The sequence below is a fragment of the Vulpes lagopus genome, chromosome 4 (assembly GCF_018345385.1).
Source record: "Vulpes lagopus strain Blue_001 chromosome 4, ASM1834538v1, whole genome shotgun sequence".
In the NCBI taxonomy this organism is placed as follows: Eukaryota; Metazoa; Chordata; class Mammalia; order Carnivora; family Canidae; genus Vulpes; species Vulpes lagopus.
The window spans coordinates 122,972,406-122,993,473 of record NC_054827.1 but is presented as its reverse complement, the minus strand read 5'-3'; the positions used below and the strand labels follow the sequence as shown (position 1 = coordinate 122,993,473).

Genomic DNA, 21,068 nt, shown 5'->3' with positions numbered 1-21,068 from the left:
GGCCCTTCTACTTTGGGAGATTCTTGCCTGAAAACCAGTTAGAAAAACTCTGCCTTTCCTTCCCTGATAGGAAGCCTAAGGTTCTATTAGTACTCCAGCAGCTGCTACTCTGCGGTGATGCAGCCCAATGGAAAGTAGTTGGCTGACATTTATGGTGGCCATCTGTAGATGTCTTGGACCACCAAGGGCCACCACCACGAGGGTCACTGCCTCCAGGGGCCACCACCACGAGGGTCACTCCTCCCAGAGGCCACCACCACGTGGGTCACCTCCCCCCTGGGCCACCGCCATCAAGGCCACTGTCCGGAGAGGCCGCCTCGGGGAACCTGTCCGCCCCCACAGCGGCGTCCCTCGTCAGTCCTCGGCTACTAGCCCACCCCACCCCCCCAGCCCCCAGCCCTGGGGTTGCTCTGAACCGCCCGCGCTCAGATGCAGGGACCCGGGCGAGCTTCCCGGCCGCAGAGCCCGCCCTTCCCCGCAGCGAGTTCAAGGAGGAAACCGCCCAGCCGGGCTTCCCGCTGATTGGCTGAACGAGAGGCAGACCAGAGGTGATTGGTCGGGCCGGACGCCTCTCCGCGCGCACACCGCGGCCCCGCCTTCTTCCGCAGCCACTGCCTGGTGGGCAGACGCGATTGGAGCAGACGCGCCGGCCAGCCCCGGCCCGGCCCGCCTCCGCCCCGCCCCCGCCGGAGGGCGCGACGTCACTACCCGGCGTGCCGCGCGCGGCGCTTCCCCCACCCACTAATGTTTTGGCCGATTCAAGATGGCGGTGCAGGAGTCAGCTGCTCAGCTCTCCATGACCCTGAAGGTGCAGGAGTACCCGACCCTCAAGGTGGGGTCTGCGGGCCGGGGGGGGCGGCCGCGCTTGGCCAGTGCCCGCGGACCGCGGGGGGAACAAGGGGAGGGAGGGGGGGCAGGGTGGGGCCTGGGGTACCGGGCGGGGTCTGGGGGTGTCTGCGGGGCGGCCTCCCGGGGTCTAGAGGGCTTTGGGGTGTCTCCGGGGCGGGCTCCCGAGTTCCGCGGGCTCCAGGGTTCGGCAGGCCGCGCTCCCCAGAGTCTGAGGGGCTGCAGAGCCGGCTTGCCCAGGGTCTGGGGGTCTGCGAGCCGGCATCCCCGGGTCCGGGGGGCTGTGAGGCCGGCCTGCGGGGCTCCCCGGCGGCGGCGGGGCTCAGGCGGCCGGGGGCCTGCGGGCCGGGCGGGTGTGGCGGGGGGGCCGTCCATGGCCTGCCCGGCCTTCGAGGACTTCGTGGCAGGGCGTGGAGCGCGTCTGGCGCCCCGCTTCACCCTGCGGAGCCCGATTGTGGCCCCTTAAACCTTAAAAAAAAAAAAAAAAAAAAGGCACGAAGTGTCCCGCGTGAGTGACATTTCTGGCGGTAGCCAGACTGGTGACGGGGGCTGGGTGGAGGCCGGGGTTTCCAGGGAGCGGGGTCGCGGCGCCTAGCAAGCGTGCCGACGAGATTCGGGGCTGTGTCCAGCTGTCCCCCCGGAAGCTCACGTCAGCAGATGTGGATGAGCTGGCTGCTAGGCTCTAATTAGGGAACCTGTGAGGAGGGACCTAACGACCTCATTGGGAACCCGTCTCGTGGAGCAATACCAAACCTGAAATACAGCCCTTGCCACTGGGTTACCAGCTGCGTGACCTTGGGTGGCCCCTTGGCCAAGCCTTGAGTTAGCATGAGCATGAAGTATGTGTGTCTAGTAGTAGGGGACGCACTTGCTCCCCACCTGGTTAGCAGAGGATTTGATGGTGATGAGAACAAAGCACCTGGAAGCGAGGTCCTTAGGAGATCAAGGTCGTAGCATTCCCAAGAGAACCATGACTTCCTTCTTCTCCTGGAAGACCCCGGCATCCCTATCCAGCTTACTGCTGACAGGTGGTGGTGGGTGAGGTGGGGTGGGGCTGCTGTGAGCACTTGGTTCGTCTGCCAGGGTCTGAAGACCACCCTGCTGTGTTCATGGCTTCTTGGGATACCTCCGGCAGGGTGCTTACCTGCTCTGAGATTGCTGACTCCTATCCAGTGGGGATTGTAGCACCCGTGCCACCTTGGGTGAGCTGAGGGAGTCCATGCTGCCTGGAGCAGTGCTGGCCCTCTTTACAAGATGCCAATACAGTGGTCACCGGGAAGCAGAAATGAGGCTGCTGCTTTTCACTGACCAGCGGTCGAGCAGTGCTGTGTTCCATGCCTTGTCTGACCAGGGAGGGCAGGGCACCCCTGCTGACAGGTACCAGATGCCTCTTCTCTGGGCCCTTTTATATTCAACTCATTGAAGACCCTGTGGCTCAGAGAAACCATGACATCGTGCCACCTGAGGCCCCCAATGAAACATCCTTTGGATTGATGTTTATGCCTCCTCCCCCCCCCAACAAAAAAATAAATAAATAAGTAGGAAGCTTTCGTGGAAGAGCCGTTAATTTCCAACCTGTTGTCTTAGCCCCACCACCAGACCTGTCGCTAGAACTGACAGACAGTGGCAGTTCATCATTTCTGGTACTGGCTGATATGTGTGGGCAACGTCAGACAGAAAGGGATTCCCCCTCCCAAATTCTCTTCTGTGATTTCATAATCCTGAATGTGATTGATTTCCAGAGTTATCAAATAGCCTCTGATTAAAAGTCATCCTGTAGATACTTAGGCAGGTAAAGAAATACTAGTGTCAGGTCAGGTGAGCTTGCCAGGTTAGACAGTTTTACTTCTTCTTTAGAATGATTTAAACAAATGTTTGAAATCAGAGTAGCTACTTCCGCCACTTTCCCTCACAGATTATCTAGATCATCTGTAATCCATTGATACATGTGTCACTGTTGAGAGCTAACATTTTCTTCTAGATGTTTTCAAGAGTGATTCCTCATGGATAATGAGGAAGTTTCACTGAGAAACTAGGGATCCTTGACTCAGGAGTGTAAATTAATACAGAGCTCTCCAGAACACTTAGATGAGCCATGCTGGGCATAGTCTAGAGTGAGGTCCAGATACAGATGCCTCGGTAGCAGGGCCACTATATGGATATCAGGGAGAAGGGAGTGAGGGCCAAGGGGCTGGAGTGCTGGGAGGTGTATCAAGCGCATTCGCCTGCAGGGTAATGAGCCCAGTCCTCATTGCCGTCTTGTCACGATGGAGATTCCTTGTTCTTGAGAGGATTGGCACATCGGGCAGGTTCCTCATAGCCCCAGAGCTTCTGGGGGGCTCTGGGTACCTGGTGGGCCCTGGTCTTGGTCTTACCTCCTGACATGGTGGGAAGAGGATGGCACAGCTGTGAGACACTGCTGCCCACAGGGGCTGAGCTGGGCACCTTCTCACTGAGCCCTCCATTCTGGGGCCAGGTGGGCCAGCACAGGCCTCTCAATCCCTGTGGTCCTTCAGGCTGGGTGATTCTTTGTAGTGGGGGCTGCATATTATAGGATATTTAGTAGCACCCCTGGCTTCTGCCCACCAGATACCAGTAGCACACCCCTGGATGTCTCCAGACATTGCCAGATGTCCCCTGGGGGACAAAATCACCCTAGTGAGAACCACTGGACTGGATTTTGCTTTGTGGAACTTGTTTTTATGTTCTTACAATAGCGGGGAGAGGAGGGCTCTTGGGACACACCTTTGTGTCCTGGGCCTGGCTATGAGTCTTCACCTGTGACCTTGAACTGTGGTGTCTTTTTTTAATAAAAGTAACTTCTGTCTACTTTCCAAATTATTCTAATTATCCTGTTAATATTTTGGTGTATTGACTTCTGTTTTTTCCCCTTCAGAGAGCTGAAGTAAAATCGTATTTTAGAGACCTTTATTGCTACCCAAATCAGGTGGGGGTCTTCCCAGCCCAGGAGAAAGGAACGGTCTGGCATTGGTCCTTGGGAGACCTGGCTCTGGACTCTGACTCCTCCCCTTAGACTCCCCTGTGCCTATCTCTGTGCTCACCTGGGGCCTCCCTGGGCCTGTTGGTCCTCCCAGCCAGGTGGGCCCTAGCCTGACCCAGCTCAGACCCCATCCCAGCTGCCCTCTTCCTCACACATGATGGGCTGAGGAGCAGGGGCATTGCTCTTAGCTGGGTCTGTGGGTGGACCCCACATTCTGCTGTGTCTCTGAATTCTGTATAGGATTGTTGAAATGTTCTGCTTTTAATTTGGTGACAGTCTTGTTGACCAAATCCTGGTCTGCAGTTTCAAAGCCTGGGTCTGTGCCTGTTGTAGAAAGTCTGGGTGCCAATTATATGCCTTAAGTTATAACTTTCAGTGCACTTTTCCACTTGGTCTTGGCTGTATTTAGGGCATCATGTGTTCTCAAGTTTGAGGAGCAGCTGTAAACATAAGCACTTGGTCTTAAGAGACAAATATCCTCAGTCTAAGAGGGTGGCAGGAACCTGGGTAACTTCTTTTTACTTTAGGTTTTTTTGTTTACAGAGAGCGAGCCATTCCATCTCTCAGAGGTGGTTGTATTTCTTCAAGGATCAGGGACAGGTACCTAAGCATGATTTTCTTCCTCTTCTCAGGCTCTAGAGCACTGTCTGCTCTTACCCAAAAGAGTCTCCGAGCCCCGCCAGAGCGAGAGCATGGTTGAAATGCCTTCTTACCCTTTGTGTCCTCTTGACCTTCTTGTCTCCCACTCTACTGCTCAGGTCATTTTTTTTTTTTTTAATTTTATTTATTTATGATAGTCACACACACAGAGAGAGAGAGGCAGAGACATAGGCAGAGGGAGAAGCAGGCACCATGCACCGGGAGCCCGACGTGGGATTCAATCCCGGGTCTCCAGGATCGCGCCCTGGGCCAAAGGCAGGCGCTAAACCGTTGGGCCACCCAGGGATCCCCTGCTCAGGTCATTGACCACAGACGAGACACTGGGTGGTGTGGGCCTTCAGGGACAGGTGCGGGTCCATGTCAGGGTGGGCTGCTTGTGTTTGTGTTCTTTTAAACAAGCTTCAGGCCAGGAAAGGGAGAGCTTCCCAATGCCTCGCTCTCTGTAGCAGCAGGGGAAGCTAGAGGCATTTCAGACCCCAGCCGCAGTGGGGAGGGGCAGCTGTGCCTCAGATGTTTAGCATTAGGTCTGAAGGTGGGACTTGTGGGTGCTTCTCCGTCACAGAGCCACACCACCAGGCACCCAGAGCTGAGGCACCATGCCCTCAAGGCCTTGCTGCTTCTGAAGAACCTCTGCAGGCTGGCCACTCCTGGCACCCCTAGGCCTGGCAGGAGGGAGACATTAAGTGGATGAAAGTGTTTTTAATCCTTGAATGAGCAGAGTCAGGCACGCATGGGACAGTGGGAGGGCTGGGAGCCTGTGGGGGGTGTGATAGTCTTCTGTGGGTGACCAGGGCCCTTGCATTTTGGGGTAAAGGTCTATGGGCGATGTGTAAGTTTGGGCAGACCCTGCTTCCGTTGGAGAGATAGGGCTCAGGGTGTTCCAGATCCACACAGAGGTTGTGATCATGGAACCCTGAGGCTGGGACCCTGCCATGGACCATGGGTGTGTGTCAGCCAAATCAGGGATCAAGCTGGCATGAGGCCTGAGCACCAGAAGAAGGAAAGGAGTCTGGCTGGTGTGCGCGGCATGTGCCCCACTCATTGTGGCTGCTCCGTACTCCTCCTGTGTCTCTGAATTCTCTACCGGATTGTTGAAATAAGGGGGACTGCTTGATGGTGGTATGTCTGCCAGGGCACCTGTCAGGTTTCTCCAGGTGTGTGTTGTTTAGAATTGGGGATCATTAGTTGGAAAGCTTTCTGAAAAAAAGATTCACTGTTTCAATAACAACTGATGGAAACTAAACATTATTAAATAGTTTAACACCCATACTATTCTGCTGAATGTGGTTAATGAGAACAACACCCACCTGTGCTGACAGTCTGCTGACCGTCACCTCCTGACTACAAACCCCAAGTGCTGCACAGCCCCCATGTCCTGCCTGCGCCTCCCAGCCCACACAGCACCACACCTCACCCACGTGTTACTCAGGACAGCTACCGCCCTCCTTGTGTCTGCCCACAGCTTCTGGGGGAGCTGTCTCACCTTGCCTGTGCCTCCAGCACTTGCATGTCTTCCCTCCTGCCTCAGTTTCCCTTCTTGCTGGGTTTTATCAGTGTGCACATGGCTCCGATTGCCCTGTGCCTCCAGTTGCTGCCACCTTTCCCTGGGCCCTCCTCCCATGTATCTCTCCTGGTCCAAGTTTAAAGTTTTGCCCTAACGTTCCATGAAAATGTGTTTGTCAAGGTCACAGTCACCTTGACACTGCAAAGTGGCCAGTTGCTGGGCAGTCACCTCTTTCACTTGCCCCCCTGCTGACATTCTCTGTCTTCCTCTTAGGGCTGGTCTTCCTCAGACCCCTTTACTGCCACTTTGCATCCTGTAGCCTGGGGGTCGCTGTCTTTCATGGCGGCAGCCAGCCCTGGAGAGGTGTCTGTGTTCTGGTCTCCAACTGCTGCCTCCAGCCAGGGCCTCCATTGTTGGCCAGCTGCTGGGTGTCTTCACACCTCTGGGCAGGGAATGGGAGATACTGCATGTGAAACCCAGCAGCTCCTGACCTTGGCCTTCCTGCCCCAGACCTAGGTGTTCCTGGCACCAGCCAGCCCCATCCCAGGTGAAAATAGTGTCGTCTTGCCACTTGTTCAGGGTTGTTAAAAAAACCCTGGAGGTGTTCCTGACGCCTGTTTCCTGCATTCTTCCTGTGATCTGTGATTTCCTTGTTGGTCCACGTTGCCTGTGGGGCTCCAGTCCTATTGCGGGCACATGAATGAGGGAGGGGAAGGGGTAAGGTGCCAGCTCCCTCCACGAGGCCTCCCAGAAGTGCTATTCAGCATTTATGCTTCAGCTCAGAGGTCAGAGCTTGTGGTTGGCTATATCTAGCTTCAAAGGGACCTTAAACAGCCTGGTGGTGGGCTTATTGCTGCCCTGGCCCTGAGTAAGATCGGGGTTTGTTATTCCTGCTGTGCTCTGTCCCTTCCTCTATTTTATTTTCTTTACAGCTTTAATCAGAGTCGGAGGAACTGCCTCTGGTCTATTTGTTTGCTTTTCTGTCAGAGGCCCACCTTAGACTCCGTGCTCCTCAGGACAGGGGGCCGTGTTCTGCTTCTTCCCTCCCTGACAGTGCTTTGGCCAGGTCTCCAGTAATCCTTATGGTGTCTTGCGGTGAGCACCCACTGATGGCCCCTCCTCCCTGACACAGAGTCAGGCCAGGCCAGGTTCCTCCTCAGTGTGACCACTCAGTGTATTGGTGATCTTGTGTGGTCTCGTGCTTTTGAGCACCCTCTGTGCATACCAGTGACTCCCAAATGGTGAGCTCCCCAACCGCAGAGCCCAGATCCAGTAACCTCGCTTGCATCTCTGTGAGGTAGCTCAGCATATGTAGATCTGAACTTCTTAACTTACCTGCCCCCTCCTCAAATCTCACCATTTTCCTTGTATCAGGTTAAAGCCTTGACTCCTCTGTCCTCACAGCTTGCATCCATACGTGCTTCCCCTCTAGCTCCAGCATGTGCTCAGAATTTGACTGCATCTAACCTTCTTTCTTCCTGCCACCACGCCCAAAGCCACCATCTCTTTTTGGGTTAAAGTAGGCTTGTCTAGTCTCAGTTCTGCCCAGCACAGCCGCCATGTCACTGTACCAGACAATGCCACTATCCTGTCCTTGTAGCTTCCTGTTTTACTTGGGGTATAGAACAAGAGCCCTGTGACTTGACCCCTGCCATCTCTTCCTCTTCTTCCTCCACCTCCACTCCCCTTGGGCACTTAACCTTGGTGGCTTCCTTGCTGCCGGAAGGTGTGCTGGCATGGCAAGCCCTCAGATCCTTTGAACTTGTTTACTTTGCCTACTTTGCCTGCAGCCTGGAATCCTCTTCCTCCAGGTGTTCATCTATCTTAACCCCTCACCTTCTGGGATCTTTGCTCAGGTATCACCGTCTCAGCAAGATCACCTTATTTAAACTGGGAACCCTACCATCTCCTGCTCTATTTTTCTCCTTATCTATTACTGTCATTGTATTTTGCTTCTTTGTTTCTAACCCCGGGAATTGTAAGCTTTGTGGAGGGCAGAGAGGAGATAATTATTCAGTGAACAAATGAACTATTAATTATTTTGGTGGGGGATCCCTGGGTGGCTCAGCGGTATAGCACCTGCCTTTGGCCCAGGTTGTGATCCTGGAGTCCCAGGATCGAGTCCCACATTGGGCTCCCTGCATGGAATCTGCTTCTCCCTCTGCCTATGTCTCTGCCCCCCGCTCTCTCTCCCTGTGTCTCTCATGAAAAGATACAAATCTTTTTAAAAAATAATAAAAAAATAAAAATAAATATTATTTTGGCAATTCTGTCCAAAGAAGTAAAAATAGAAACAGAAGTAAATGTAACTTCGAATGGATGAGACAGTTTGTTTTTGTACCCAGAGAACACAAATTGGAAAACTACTACAATTAATGAGAAAGTTCAGCACAGTAACTGGGGACATGAAAAATATACAAAGATCATCACTTTTCTGTCAGCAATAATCAGTTAAAGCACCTCGAGGGAACATACCCATTCACGATAACCTAACAGCAACAGAAATAAAATACCAAGGTAAGCTTTACAGGATAGTGTGACAAACACTGAAGGAGACACAACATGGTTTCTTAGTAAAAGGCGTAAAGGGGGACCAGCGTCAGCAGAGAGGGTTGTGTCTATCTGAACATACTGATGATGGGAGATACCATCTGACTTTTTTTGTGCTTGATAACATACTTTTTTATTTTTTATTTTTTTAAAATTTTTTTTAATTTAAAATTTTTATTTATTTATGATAGTCACAGAGAGAGAAAGAGAGAGAGGCAGAGACATAGGCAGAGGGAGAAGCAGGCTCCATGCACCGGGAGCCCGATGTGGGATTAGATCCCGGGTCTCCAGGATCACGCCCTGGGCCAAAGGCAGGTGCCAAACCGCTGCGCCACCCAGGGATCCCCATACTTTTTTTTTTTTTTAAGATTTTATTTAGGGATCCCTAAATAATAAAAATCCCACTGAATGGGTGTCTCTGCCTCTCTCTCTCTTTCTGTGTGTGACTGTCATAAATTTAAAAAATAAATAAATAAATAAAAAAGATTTTATTTATTTATTCATGAGAGACACAGAGAGGCAGAGACATAGGCAGAGGGAGAAGCAGGCTCTATGCAGGGAGCCCGATGTGGGACTGTGGGATCATGCCCTGAGCCAAAGGCAGATGCTCAACCGCTGAGCCACCCAGGTGTCCCATTGATCACATATTTCTTATTTGTAATCAGGGAAGCAGCAAGAAGGGTGGGGCCCTGCCTGACGCAAGAGACAGAAGTCCTGCCTCCAGCCATACATCATAGCCAAGCAGTAAAGAAGCCTGCTTTGCTAGTATTACGTACACAGGTCGGTACTGGTGCCTGTTTGCGGTTGGTGTGTTGTATTTGGGCAGTGAGCCCATCCCAAGGCATGAGGGCACTTGACTACATGGAGGCATTGCCCTGGTGGTGCTCCCACCATGTTCATTTATGTCGCTGGTACTACGGTGCGTTATATGCGTGCCGGCTGACTCAGATTTGCTGCTCGTATTGCTTTACTCATACCTCCTTTTCTAAAACAGACCAGTAGCATGGAAAGATTTTTGCAAGTACCCAGTGGATGGCAGTTGAGACAGTCCTGCACCGAGGGAAGAGGGCAGTGCTCTTCCCGCCTCAAGCTCTGTCAGCCACATTGTCAAGTGAAAGGTCTTTCTCTTCACAGCCCCCTAGAAGCTGACCAGAAATGTTATTTTTTCAAGAAGCCTATTTGAAACTGCATGAGCTTCCCTCAGGGTATGTGCTGTGCTTGAGAGATAAGCCCAGGAAACAGGAAGGCACTGTGATTTGGGAGACTGTCCCATGTCACACACAGGAACATGAGGCAGAACTCTCCAGGACATAGATGTCTACTGCCACTCAGGGCTCAATCTGACATATTAGAAGATGTTACTAGCCTTGTGATAAATAGTTAGAAACCTCTTCTGGAGGTTTCCTCTTTGTGAAAGATAAAAAGCCCCGTGAAGTTGGGGAAATACTTCCTTCCTGTGCTGGTAAAAATGGCTGAAAACATTATGATGACAAACTAAAATGCATTTCTTTGTCAGCAAATACTGTCAGCAAACCCACAGCAAACATTGGAGAAGGTTTGAAGAAACACATACTAAAGCAAATGACACAGTGTAGGAGGATTGCTATAGAGCTGGGTGAAAGTACAGATGTTTTATACAAATCTTAACTTATGGTGTTTGCCAGATTGTGTTTCAATTATGAAAACAGGAAGGATTACTTTTTATGAGTCACTGAAGGGAAAGATGTACTGAAGGAAATAGAATTTAACATCAGCTAACTACCAGAGAAATCTTGTGATCTTAAAAGCTATGGTATAACAAATTACCGAGGAAAAATTGAGTAGATTTGATTAATACAAGTTTAAATCTTTGGTGTACCCATATAAAATAGAACCAGAATTTGAAAGCAAATAACAATTTTAAAAAGCCACCAAATATGAATAAAAATAAAAGAGCTACTTCACATTGATGAGAAAGATCCAAGACCTCTCTTCCTTGCTGAGTGTTGGACAAGGAGCACAAAGGGAAAATTTATTGGATTAAACCATGTAAAATTGTTATTTTGTGGGTTAAAAGACAATGGCTGAATAGGCTTATACATGTAAAGAGATTAGGAAAAAAAAAAAAAAAAAGCTTTCCATAAAGAAAAGCCCAGGATCGAGCTGCTTCACTGGTGAATTTTAGTAAATGTTTAAAGAAGAATTAGCACTGATCCTTAACAGACTCTTCCAAAAAATAGAAGAGAGAGGAACATTTCCCAACTCATTCTGTGAGGTATTACCCTTATAACAAAACCAGACGGTTATCCAAGAAAATTGCAGACCAGTATTCCATATGAATGAATATAGGTGTTAAAATCCTCAATAAAGTGCTAGCAAACTGTACCTGACAACATATGAAAAGGATTATGTACCATGACTAAATGGGATTTACCCCAGGAATGCAAGGTCAGTTCAACATGCAAAAAGCAATGTTTATACGTATACCACATTTTTAAGCAATGTTTATATTTATACCACAATAAAGGACAAAAGCTACATGATCATCTTAATAGACGCAGGAAAAAAAACAACAACAACACTTGACAGAATCCAACACTTTTTCATGATAGAAACATTCAACAACTAGGAAAAGGAGAGAACTTCCTCAACCTGATAAAGAACACCTATGCAAAAACCACAGTTAACATCATGCTTAGTGGTAAAAGACTAACTTTTCCCCTGAAAGAAAGAGGCAAGGATGTCCATTCTGGCCACTTCTAATTCAGCATTTTCTTGGAGATTGTAATCAGGGCAGTTAGGCAAGAAAAAGAAGTAACAGACATTCAGATTGGAAAGGAAGAAATAAAACTCTATTTTCAGATGTGATCTTATGTATGAAAAGTCCTAAAGAATATACACACACACAAACAGAACTTATTAGAACTAGAACTAATAAACTAGTTCAGCCATGTTGCAGGATACAAGATAAGTATATAAAAATAAATTTTAGGGGGATCCCTGGGTGGCGCAGTGGTTTAGCGCCTGCCTTTGGCCCAGGGCGCGGTCATGGAGACCCGGGATCGAGTCCCACGTCGGGCTCCCGGTGCATGGAGCCTGCTTCTCCCTCTGCCTGTGTCTCTGCCTCTCTCTCTCTCTCTCTCTGTGTGTGACTATCATAAAAAAAAAAAAAAAAAAAAAAAAAAAATTTAGGGCAGTCTGGGTGGCTCAGCAGTTGAGTGCCGTCTTCGGCCCAGGGCATGATCCTGGAGACCCGGGATCAAGTCCCACGTCAGGCTCCCTGCATGGAGCCTGCTTCTTCCTCTGCCTGTGTCTCTCCCTCTCTCTCTGTGTGTCTCTCATGAATAAATAAATAAAATCTTAAAAAATAAATAAAAATAAGTTTTAGAAGACAAATCACGAGAGACTCCTAACTCTGGGAAACAAACAAAGGGTTGCAGGAGGGGAGGTGGGTGGGGGAATGGGGTAACTGGGTGACAGGCATTAAGAAGGGCACATGATGAGATGAGCGCTGGGTGTTATATGTTGGCAGATTGAACTTAAGTAAAATTTTAAAAAATAATAAATAAAAATAAGTTGTAGTTTTATACCCTAGATATGAACAATCGAGAAGGAATGAAGAAAAAATTTTATAATATGAAAAATAATAAAATATTTAGGAATAATCGACTTTTTGTTAAGATAGCAATAGATTGATCTACAGATTCAACCCAATCTGTATCAAAATACTAGCTGGCTCTTTTGCAGAAATTAAGAAGCAGAGGGATGCCTGGGTGGCTCAGCAGTTGAGCGTCTGCCTTCGACTCAGGGCATGATCCCAGGATCCAGGATCAAGTCCCATGTCGGGCTCCCTGTGAGGAGCCTGCTTCTCCCTCAGCCTGTGTCTCTGCCTCTCTCTCTGTGTGTCTCTCATGAATAAATAAATAAAATATTTAAAAAAGAAATAAAGGGCAGCCCTGGTGGCTCAGCAGTTTAGCACCGCCTGCAGCCCAGGGCGTGATCCTGGAGACCCTGGATCAAGTCCCACGTTGGGCTCTCTGCATGGAGCCTGCTTCTCCCTCTGCCTGTGTCTCTGCCTCTCATTCTCTCTCTGGGTCTCTATGAATAAATAAATAAAATCTTAAAAAAGAAAGAAAGAAAGAAAGAAAGAAAGAAAGAAAGAAAGAAAGAAAGAAAGAAAGAAAGAAAGAAAGAAAGAAAGAAAGCCAGTCCTAAAATTCACATGAAATGCAAGGGATCCAGAATAGCCAAAATAACCATCTGAGACCACTCAGGCTGCTATAACAAAATACCATAGACCAGAGTGACTTAGACAACAGACATTTATTTCTGGCGGTTCTGGAGTCCAAGAGGGCCAAGACCAGGGTGCTAACAGATTTGGTTCTTGGAGACCCTCTTTGGTTTGCAGATGGCTGCCTTCTTGCTCGTCTTTTCCTCTTATGAGAACATTGATCCCATTATGGAGTCCCCACACTTGTGATGTCATCTAAAGCTAATTAGTGTTTCAAATGCCCCAACTCCAGATACCATCACATTGGGGATTAGGGCTTCAGCATGAATTTTTGGGGGACCCAAACATTCAAACAGTAACAATCTTAAAAAAGAACAAAGTTGTAGGAGTCCTATTTCCTGGTTTCAAAACTTATTACAAACTATACTTCTTGATTACTGGTTGAAAGGCTAAAGATCAGTGGGCTAGAACTGAGAGTCCAGACATGAGCCCATACATAATTCTCAATAAGGGTACCAGGACAGTTACATAGGGAAGGGAGAGGCTTTTCAACACATAGTTGCAAGACAACTGGATATTCACATGCAAAAGAATGAAGTTAAGTCCTTCCTTCACACCGTATACAAGCATTAAGTCAAAATGAATCAGTTAAATGTAAGAGCTAAGATTCTTAGGTATAACACCTAAAGCAGGAAACAAAATTGTAGGTTGGATTTCAGTAGTGAAAAGCTTGTGCTTACAAGGACAGAATGGAGAGATATATTTGCATGTCACATCTGATAAGAATCTAGTAATATCCAGAATCTAATCTGATAAGAATCTAGTAATATCCAGAATCTACTAATCTACTTCAACAATGTGAAGACAACCCTATTTAAAAATGAGCAAATGATTTGAATAGACTTTTCCAGAGAAGATATATAAATGGCTAATTAGCATATGAGAAAATACTCAACATTATTAGTCATTAATGAAATTCAAATCGAAAACCACAACTGGGATCTAATCCTGCATCAGGCTCCTTGCTCCAGGGAGCCTGCTTCTCCCTCTCCCTCCACCTGCCACTCCTGAGTGTTCATGCTTTCTGTCAAACAAATAGAAAATCTTTAAAAAAAAAAAAAGGAATGAAATACACATTACATTGTGGCTGAACCATGAAAACACTGTTAAGTTTAGAATGCCAGACGAAACACCATAGAATGTATGACCCCATTTGTATGAAATGTCTACAATGGGCAGATTCATATAGGTAGGAAGTAGATTATTAGTGGTTGGTTGCCTGGCTGTGGGGAGGACTTCCATAGGTACAGGATTTCTCTTTGAGTTGATGAAACATTCTGGAAATATTCTCTGGTGGTAGTTGTACAACCTTGTGAGTATATTGAAAACTAACTTGTACACTTTAAGAGGATGAATATTATGGTATCTGAGTTATATCTCAATTAAAACCTGGTAAAATAATGATGGCCTAACAGCAGTTTTGTACAATTCAACTTAACAGACAAAGAGCACTCATGCAGGGACGCCTGGGTGGCTCAATTGATTAAGGGTCTGACTCGTGATCTCAGGGTTGTGAGTTTAAGTCCATGCTCATCGGGGAGCCTACATAAGAAGAAAAAAAGTGCTCATGCACAGTGCTGGCCGGCCTTGGGCAGGTATCCATGACCTGCAACTCTGCATACATGTGGAGTTAGCTTTTAGGATAAATCCACATAATTCAAATAGCCAGGTCAGAGGTTAGGCACAGTTTTGATGACTGCTGTCAAATTCCCCTCCATCCTTCACACACTCCCTGCCAGCCGTGTATGGGGCCCAAGTTGCCCCCCAGAGCCCAGCATAGGTTTTCTGCAGCTACACTATCCAGCACCAGTAGTACTAAGCCCCATGTGGCTGTTGAGTGTTTGAAATGTTGCTCATCCAGGGGCATCTGGGTGGCTCAGCAGCTGAGCCTCTGCCTTTGGCTCAGGTCGTGAACCTGGGGTCCTGGGATCGAGTCTCACATCAGGCTCCCCACAGGGAGCCTGCTTCTCCCCCTGCCTGTGTCTCTTTCTCTGTGTCTCTCATGAATAAATAAAGTCTTTAAAAAAAAATACTACTGGTCCAAATATGTGTTCTAAGTTTAAAATAAAGTGCACACTAGTTTTTAAAGATTTAGCACAAAGAGAAAAAATAATGTAAAGTATCTAATAAATGAAATACTTAGGAGTGTATTGGATTTTTTTTTAATATTTATTTTTATTTATTTATGATAGACAGAGAGAGAGAGAGAGAGAGGCAGAGACACAGGCAGAGGGAGAAGCAGGCTCCATGCCGGGAGCCCGACGCGGGACTCGATCCCGGGACTCCAGGATCGCGCCCTGGGCCAAAGGCAGGCGCGAAACCGCTGAGCCACCCAGGGATCCCTGAGTGTATTGGATTTAAATAAAATACACTAAAATCAATTTCATCCCATTTTCTTAACGTGGCTACTAGAAAACCTAAAAGTATGTGTATATGCAACTCACACTTCTGCCGGACAGTGTTGCTCTGTGGCTTTGTCCTCGTGTATATCTCTTGTCTGTCTGCTTACTCTGGTAGATGTTTTAAACAGAAGATGCCTTGCTCTGGTTGTCTTCCCCTAGCTGCCCAGAGTTACAGTGAGTACCAGTACTGTGGTCTCACCCTCCCCCTCTTACCTTGTTGTCTGTCTCTCGTCTCCTCTTTGGTAGACTGATAAGGTTTCCTTTGTCCCATTTAATTTCCTTGGGTGGTTTGGCAAGCTCGCAGCCATACCCCAGTTGTGACAGGTCAGACGTTGTCCCCCAGGCTTCCTGGGGAGTAGTGTCCCTGGTGGAGAACCGCTCCTCCTGTTGGTCTGCTGGTGTGAGAGTGTCACCTCCAGGGACTGCAGGGCTGTACATGTCTCACTCCTCCCCGGCCTGTGTCTGAGCTCCAGTATGCCCTTCCTCCCAGCAGTGGCCACCACTTTACCACCCCCGTGGATGTATGTTTGAGATAGTTTCAGTCTCGGGTTTAAGAATAAGACGACTGCGCATTTGTGTATGAATCTGTTTGTGGGTATTACATAGTCGTTTCTCTTGGGATTGGAATTGCTGAGTGATGTGTATGCTTTCTGTCATAAGAAACAGCCAGACCCTGTTCCTGAGGATCCCCCACACCCCTGCCAGCAGTAACATCCAAGTGTCCTCAGCCTGGTTGGCGGGTGGTGTGAAGTCTTCCTAGCACACAGTAGCATCCCATCTTCAGGCCCTTCTGAGAAGCAGAACAAACCAGTAAGGAAGAGAGAAATGGAGTAGGAGAGGGGTTGAAGCCTGGCCATAAAGAATTGGCTTATGGTATTACAGAGCCTGAGAAGGTCTGCAGTGGGCAAGCTGGATCCCCAGGAGGGCTGCTGGAGCAGCCGTGGTCAGAGAGCCTGCTTGACTCAGCCCACCATTCACAGTGTTGTTCTCCAGACGGGCCCAGAGCAGTGTCTTACCCAGGGTCTGGGCACTTTGTGGCCCAGGCAGGTTGACCACACATAAAATTAACCTTCACATGTCCGCTGTGGCTTTAATTTGCATATTTCTGACTAATGATGTTAAGTGTCTTTATTATTAGTTCTCTGTATATCTTCTTTTTGTGACTTTGTTAAAACTTTTTGTCCATTTTATTTTATTATTGGGGGGGTTAAAAAAAGATTTATTTATGTATTTGAGAGAGAGAGTGAACACAAGCACCATTTTATTTTTTAAAAGATTTTATTATTTATTTGACAGAGTGTGTGCACACACAAGCAGGGGGAGGGGTCGGGGGAGGGAGAAGCAGATTCCCTGCTGAGCAGAGAGCCTGATAGACCGGGCTCAATCCCAGGACCATCCCCTGTTGCCCATTTTAAAAAAGGGATTGTTGTCATGGTCTCTAGTTGTAAGGGTTCTAAATATGTTCTAGATAAAAATCCTATGTCAGATTTACACACAATGAATGTTTTCTCCTAGTCTGTGGTTTGCCTTAAATTGTCTTTATTCTTAAATTATCTTTCAAAGAGTAGAAGTTCTAGTTTTGATTAAGATTTGATTAATTTTTCTTTTTTTTTTTTTTTAATTTTTTTTTTTTTAATTTTATTTATTTATGATAGGCACACAGTGAGAGAGAGAGAAGCAGAGACATAGGCAGAGGGAGAAGCAGGCTCCATGCACCGGGAGCCCGACGTGGGATTCGATCCCGGGTCTCCAGGATCGCGCCCCGGGCCAAAGGCAGGCGCTAAACCGCTGCGCCACCCAGGGATCCCCTAATTTTTCTTTTATAGTTACGGCATTCTGTATCCCTTTGAGAAATCTTTGCCTATCTTAAGGTTGTGAAGATTTTCTCCTGTGTTCCCATCTCGAAGTTCTCAAGCGTTAGCTTTTACATTTTTGGGTCCATAGTCATTTAAGTATGTTTGCAGACCACATGAGGTCTGGTTGAGGCCCCCCTCCCCCCCATGGCCATCCAGTTCTGTGCCATTGTTGTAGAGTTGGTCCTCTCTGCCCTGGATTGCTCAGTTCTTTGGTTGGATGTAACACCCCGCATGGGGGTCCATTTCTGGTTCTCCACACTCCACTGATCCTGGTGCAATACTGCACCGGGACCACACTGTCTCGTTCACTACAGCTTCATGGTAAGTGTTGAAGTCAGATACCATTGCTATGTATTATCAGCGTCATAGGAATATTTTTTTTATTGTAAAACATAATGTGAAACTAGCCATCTTAATCATTTTTAAGTGTGCAGCAGTGTTAGCTATATGCATATAAGGTCTCTAGGACTTCTCACCTCGCACCACTGAAAGTGTGTACCCATTTGTCTTAATTCAAAGTGCAGTAAACTGAGTGCTTATAAACAACAGAAAGTTATTCTCCAAGTCCTGGAGGCTGGGAGTCCATGATCACAGTGCCAGTGTGGTCTGCTTCTGGTGGAGCCTTTTCTGGGCTGCTGAAGGCCATCTTCTCCTGTGTCACACATGGTGAAAATAGTAAACAGTCCTTTTTAAAGGGTGCTGACCCCAGTCATGAGGGCTGCACCCTGGTAACCCACTCACTTCCCAAGGTCCTATCTCCATATACCATCCCATATATAAATTATGGAGGGGAGGGACACATTCAGTCTTGCACCATTAAACCACTCCCCTCTTCCCCAAACCCTGGCTACTGCTCTTCTGTGTTCTGTTTCTGATAGTTTGGCTTCTCTCAGTATCCCATATGAGAGAAGCATACAGGTTAGTCTTTTTGTGACTGGCTATTCACTTGGCATAGCGTCCTACAGGTTCATCCATGTTGCAGCATATGGTAGGATTTCCTTCTCTGTAAGGCTGAATAATGTTCCACTGGGTGTATACACCACATTTTGGTAATCTGTCCATCCGTCTGTCCATCCATCCGTCCATCCACTCATCCATACATCTGTCCATCCTTTCATCCATCTATCCATCCATCTGTCCATCTAAAGTCTGTCCATGAATCTGACCATTCATTCACTTGTCCCTCCATCCATCCTCCCATCTGTCCATCCATCTGTCCATGGACACATGGGTGTTTCCACGTCTCAGCTGCTGTGCACAATGCTGTCATGACCATTGGGACCCTGCCGTCAGTTCTGGGAACGTACCCAGGCATGGAATCACTGGGCCATGTGGTCATCCTATGCTTTGTTTTTGAGGACTGGCCATGCTATTTTCCATGGCAGCTGTACCCACCACCCACAGTGGCAGGGGTTCAGTTTTCCCATATCCTCACCAAGGCTCACTGGTGTCTGCTCCTTGGAGAGCAGCTATCCCATGTGGGGGTGAGGTGGGGTCTGCTGGTGGTACTGACCTGCATTTCCCTGATGCTTGGTGCTGCTCAGCACTGCCCTCCTCGCCCCTGCCCCCCATGCGGGTCAGCCACCATGTATCTTCTTGGGAAAAGTGGCTGCTCAGGTCGTCTGCCCACTGTGAGTTGGGGTCAGTCCATCTGTGTCTTTGCTTTGGAGGTGGAGCCTTCCACCTGCCACTCTGCCATGGTGCTCTCCCCTTCCTGGGCAGCCATTTCTGTTAGTTGCTTCATTTGCTTCGCTCAAGTCTAAGTTTGATGTAATCCCATTGGTCTACTTTTAGTTTTGTTGTCTGTGCATATAAGAGTATAATTCTAATATTTGCCTCTTATTTTGGAATTTTTTCAAAATCTTTTAGACGTAGAATCACCTTATCCACGTTTCTCAGGCTGTGGATTGGTTTTTTCCTATAGTGTGACTATATTTTTACTGGTTTCTTTTCTCACCACTCTTTGTTGTGTCTTGTTATTTCCTCTCATTGGTCTTGTTATGTGTGTCTCACTGAGGACTCCGTGATTTTCCTTCTAGAAAAGGGTTGTGGGTACTAACCATGGTTCAGAGTCTTCAGTATTTCTGAAATTCCTTTCCTGCATTTGGAAGGAAGCTGTGAAGGAGCTGTTGGTGACTGAGCAGCAGGGTCAGTTGGGGAAAGGCAGGGAGGCCGAGACCCCAGGGTGGTGCACTGTAGTCAGAGGCTGAAGAGCTTTCCAGGGCCAGCTGCTTGGTGCCCCGTGATGGTCCAAAGATGGCAGAGGAGGCTGCTCAGTGCTCCCAGGACATAGATTCTGGGAGGTGCTGTGGACCAGACCAGTGGGGGGCATGGACAGGTGCAGGTGCAGGCAGTAGGTGAGGTTCTGAAAGCTCAGTCCTGTGGAGCCTGTGACCAGGTGTGGAGCTGGAGCACTGAGGGCAGGTAGTGAGTCCTCTGTGGCAGGAGTGGCCACAGAAAGCGCCTGACAGCCATTTGGAGGTCAGACTCAGCAGTGAGGCTGGGGGACTGACTCAGGTGTGGGGGAAGATGCAGGCCACATGGTGGAAGAGCTTGGTGGGGCTCATGGCCCCTAGCAGTGCATCTCAGAAGGGGAGGAAATCCTGAGTTCACTTCTTTCATCAAAAGATAAAGTAATTGGGAAGCCTGGATGGCTCAGCGGTTGAGCGTTTGCCTTCAGTCCCACGTTGGGCTTCCTGCATGGAGCCTGCTTCTCCCTCTGCCTAGATCTCTGCCTCTCTCTGTGTGTCTCATGAATAAATAAATAAAATCTTTTTTTTAAAAAAAGAGATAAAATAATTGATTTTGTAACCTTACAATATCAACCATGGACTGAAGGTGAAGGCTAGAGCATTTCCTGCTTCCTTTTTGGGTAAAAGTTAAAAATGGAGATCCTAAGCCTGTAGTGCTTGCTTTGGAGTCTCCTTTTACATCCCCTTTGGCTCTATGGGATGGGCCTCAGGCTAGGTGTCATCTGCGGAAGGCAGGACCCTGAGACCTGCCACTCTGGTGAGTCTCGTGCTGTTGACCACACCAGAGACCTGCTGGTCCTTAGGAACATGGCTGTGTCCAGCATGTGTCGTGGTGCTCATGTGCTTCTCACCTGGCTTTTCAGCTGTGGAGAGCCAGAGATGTACCGTACTGTCTCCTGCTGAATGCTCTATGTGGCATTTAACTATGTTATGGTGTTTACTTATTTTTTTTTAAGATTTATTTTTATTTATTTATGATAGACATAGAGAGAGAGAGAGAGACACAGGCAGAGGGAGAAGCAGGCTCCATGCCGGGAGCCCGATGCGGGACTCGATCCCGGGACTCCAGGATCGCACCCTGGGCCAAAGGCAGGCGCGAAACTGCTGAGCCACCCAGGGATCCCCTGTTATGGTGTTTATTGAATGTAATTTTAACATCTGAATCTGAGAATAAGACTTTGAAGCTTTTGTTATCATGCATCATGGAATTTGTTTCAGCTCACTTCTTAGTAATTCTTTTTATTGTGTTGTATGAAAGTGTCAGCCAGGTCAGATTGGAAACACACGCCCATCCTTGCAGACAGTTCGCAGGGCCCCTGAATTAGGTGGGAGCTCTGAAAATAACCCAAGATTCTGAAAGGGAGGATGCACACATCAGCATCCCACCAATGCCCGGCCTCTACTGGTAGCTTCTCCCCTCTTGTCCAGGAGGAGTCTCCTAAATGCACACACCTAGGTCTGCATGCTGTGCTGTGTTATGAGATAATGTTTACCAAAACTGAGGCTCTTTCCCAAAACTGGGCAGGGTGCCTGTTCCTTTGGACAGGGAGGATGGGGTGGGTGTCTGTGTCTGGTCATCTCCTCGAAGTTTCATTCTGATCCTCGCACCAAGAGTGGAAGACTCTTGAGGGCCTGTGAAGCCAGGACAGGCCTGGTTAGGTGATAGACCTCAGATGCAGGTGACATTGTATTGGTGTTGTGGGTGCCACTCCATGTTAAGGACAGCC

At 48.2% G+C, this 21,068-nt stretch overlaps 1 protein-coding gene and 1 long non-coding RNA gene across 4 annotated transcripts in view; both read left to right on the top strand.

Annotated features, from left to right (window-relative positions):
* The first annotated feature begins 708 nt into the window (after positions 1-708).
* Positions 709-21,068, top strand: part of MAEA (macrophage erythroblast attacher, E3 ubiquitin ligase) — a 36,518-nt gene continuing 16,158 nt past the window's right edge. Inside the window, exon 1 of one of the 2 annotated variants that reach the window (XM_041752048.1) lies at positions 709-832. In XM_041752048.1, the coding sequence (XP_041607982.1) occupies positions 764-832 (69 nt within the window). In that variant the 5' untranslated portion in view covers positions 709-763. The remainder of the gene's footprint in view (positions 833-21,068) is intronic. The other variant, XM_041752049.1, reaches the window with a different exon arrangement.
* LOC121489261 lies at positions 887-15,083 on the top strand. Of its 2 annotated transcripts, none has more exons than XR_005987311.1 (3): positions 887-4,447; positions 9,227-9,341; positions 15,024-15,083. It is a non-coding gene; the product is annotated as an uncharacterized LOC121489261 (long non-coding RNA). The 2 variants fall into 2 exon arrangements; XR_005987312.1 differs by lacking the exon at positions 887-4,447 and adding an exon at positions 4,462-4,605.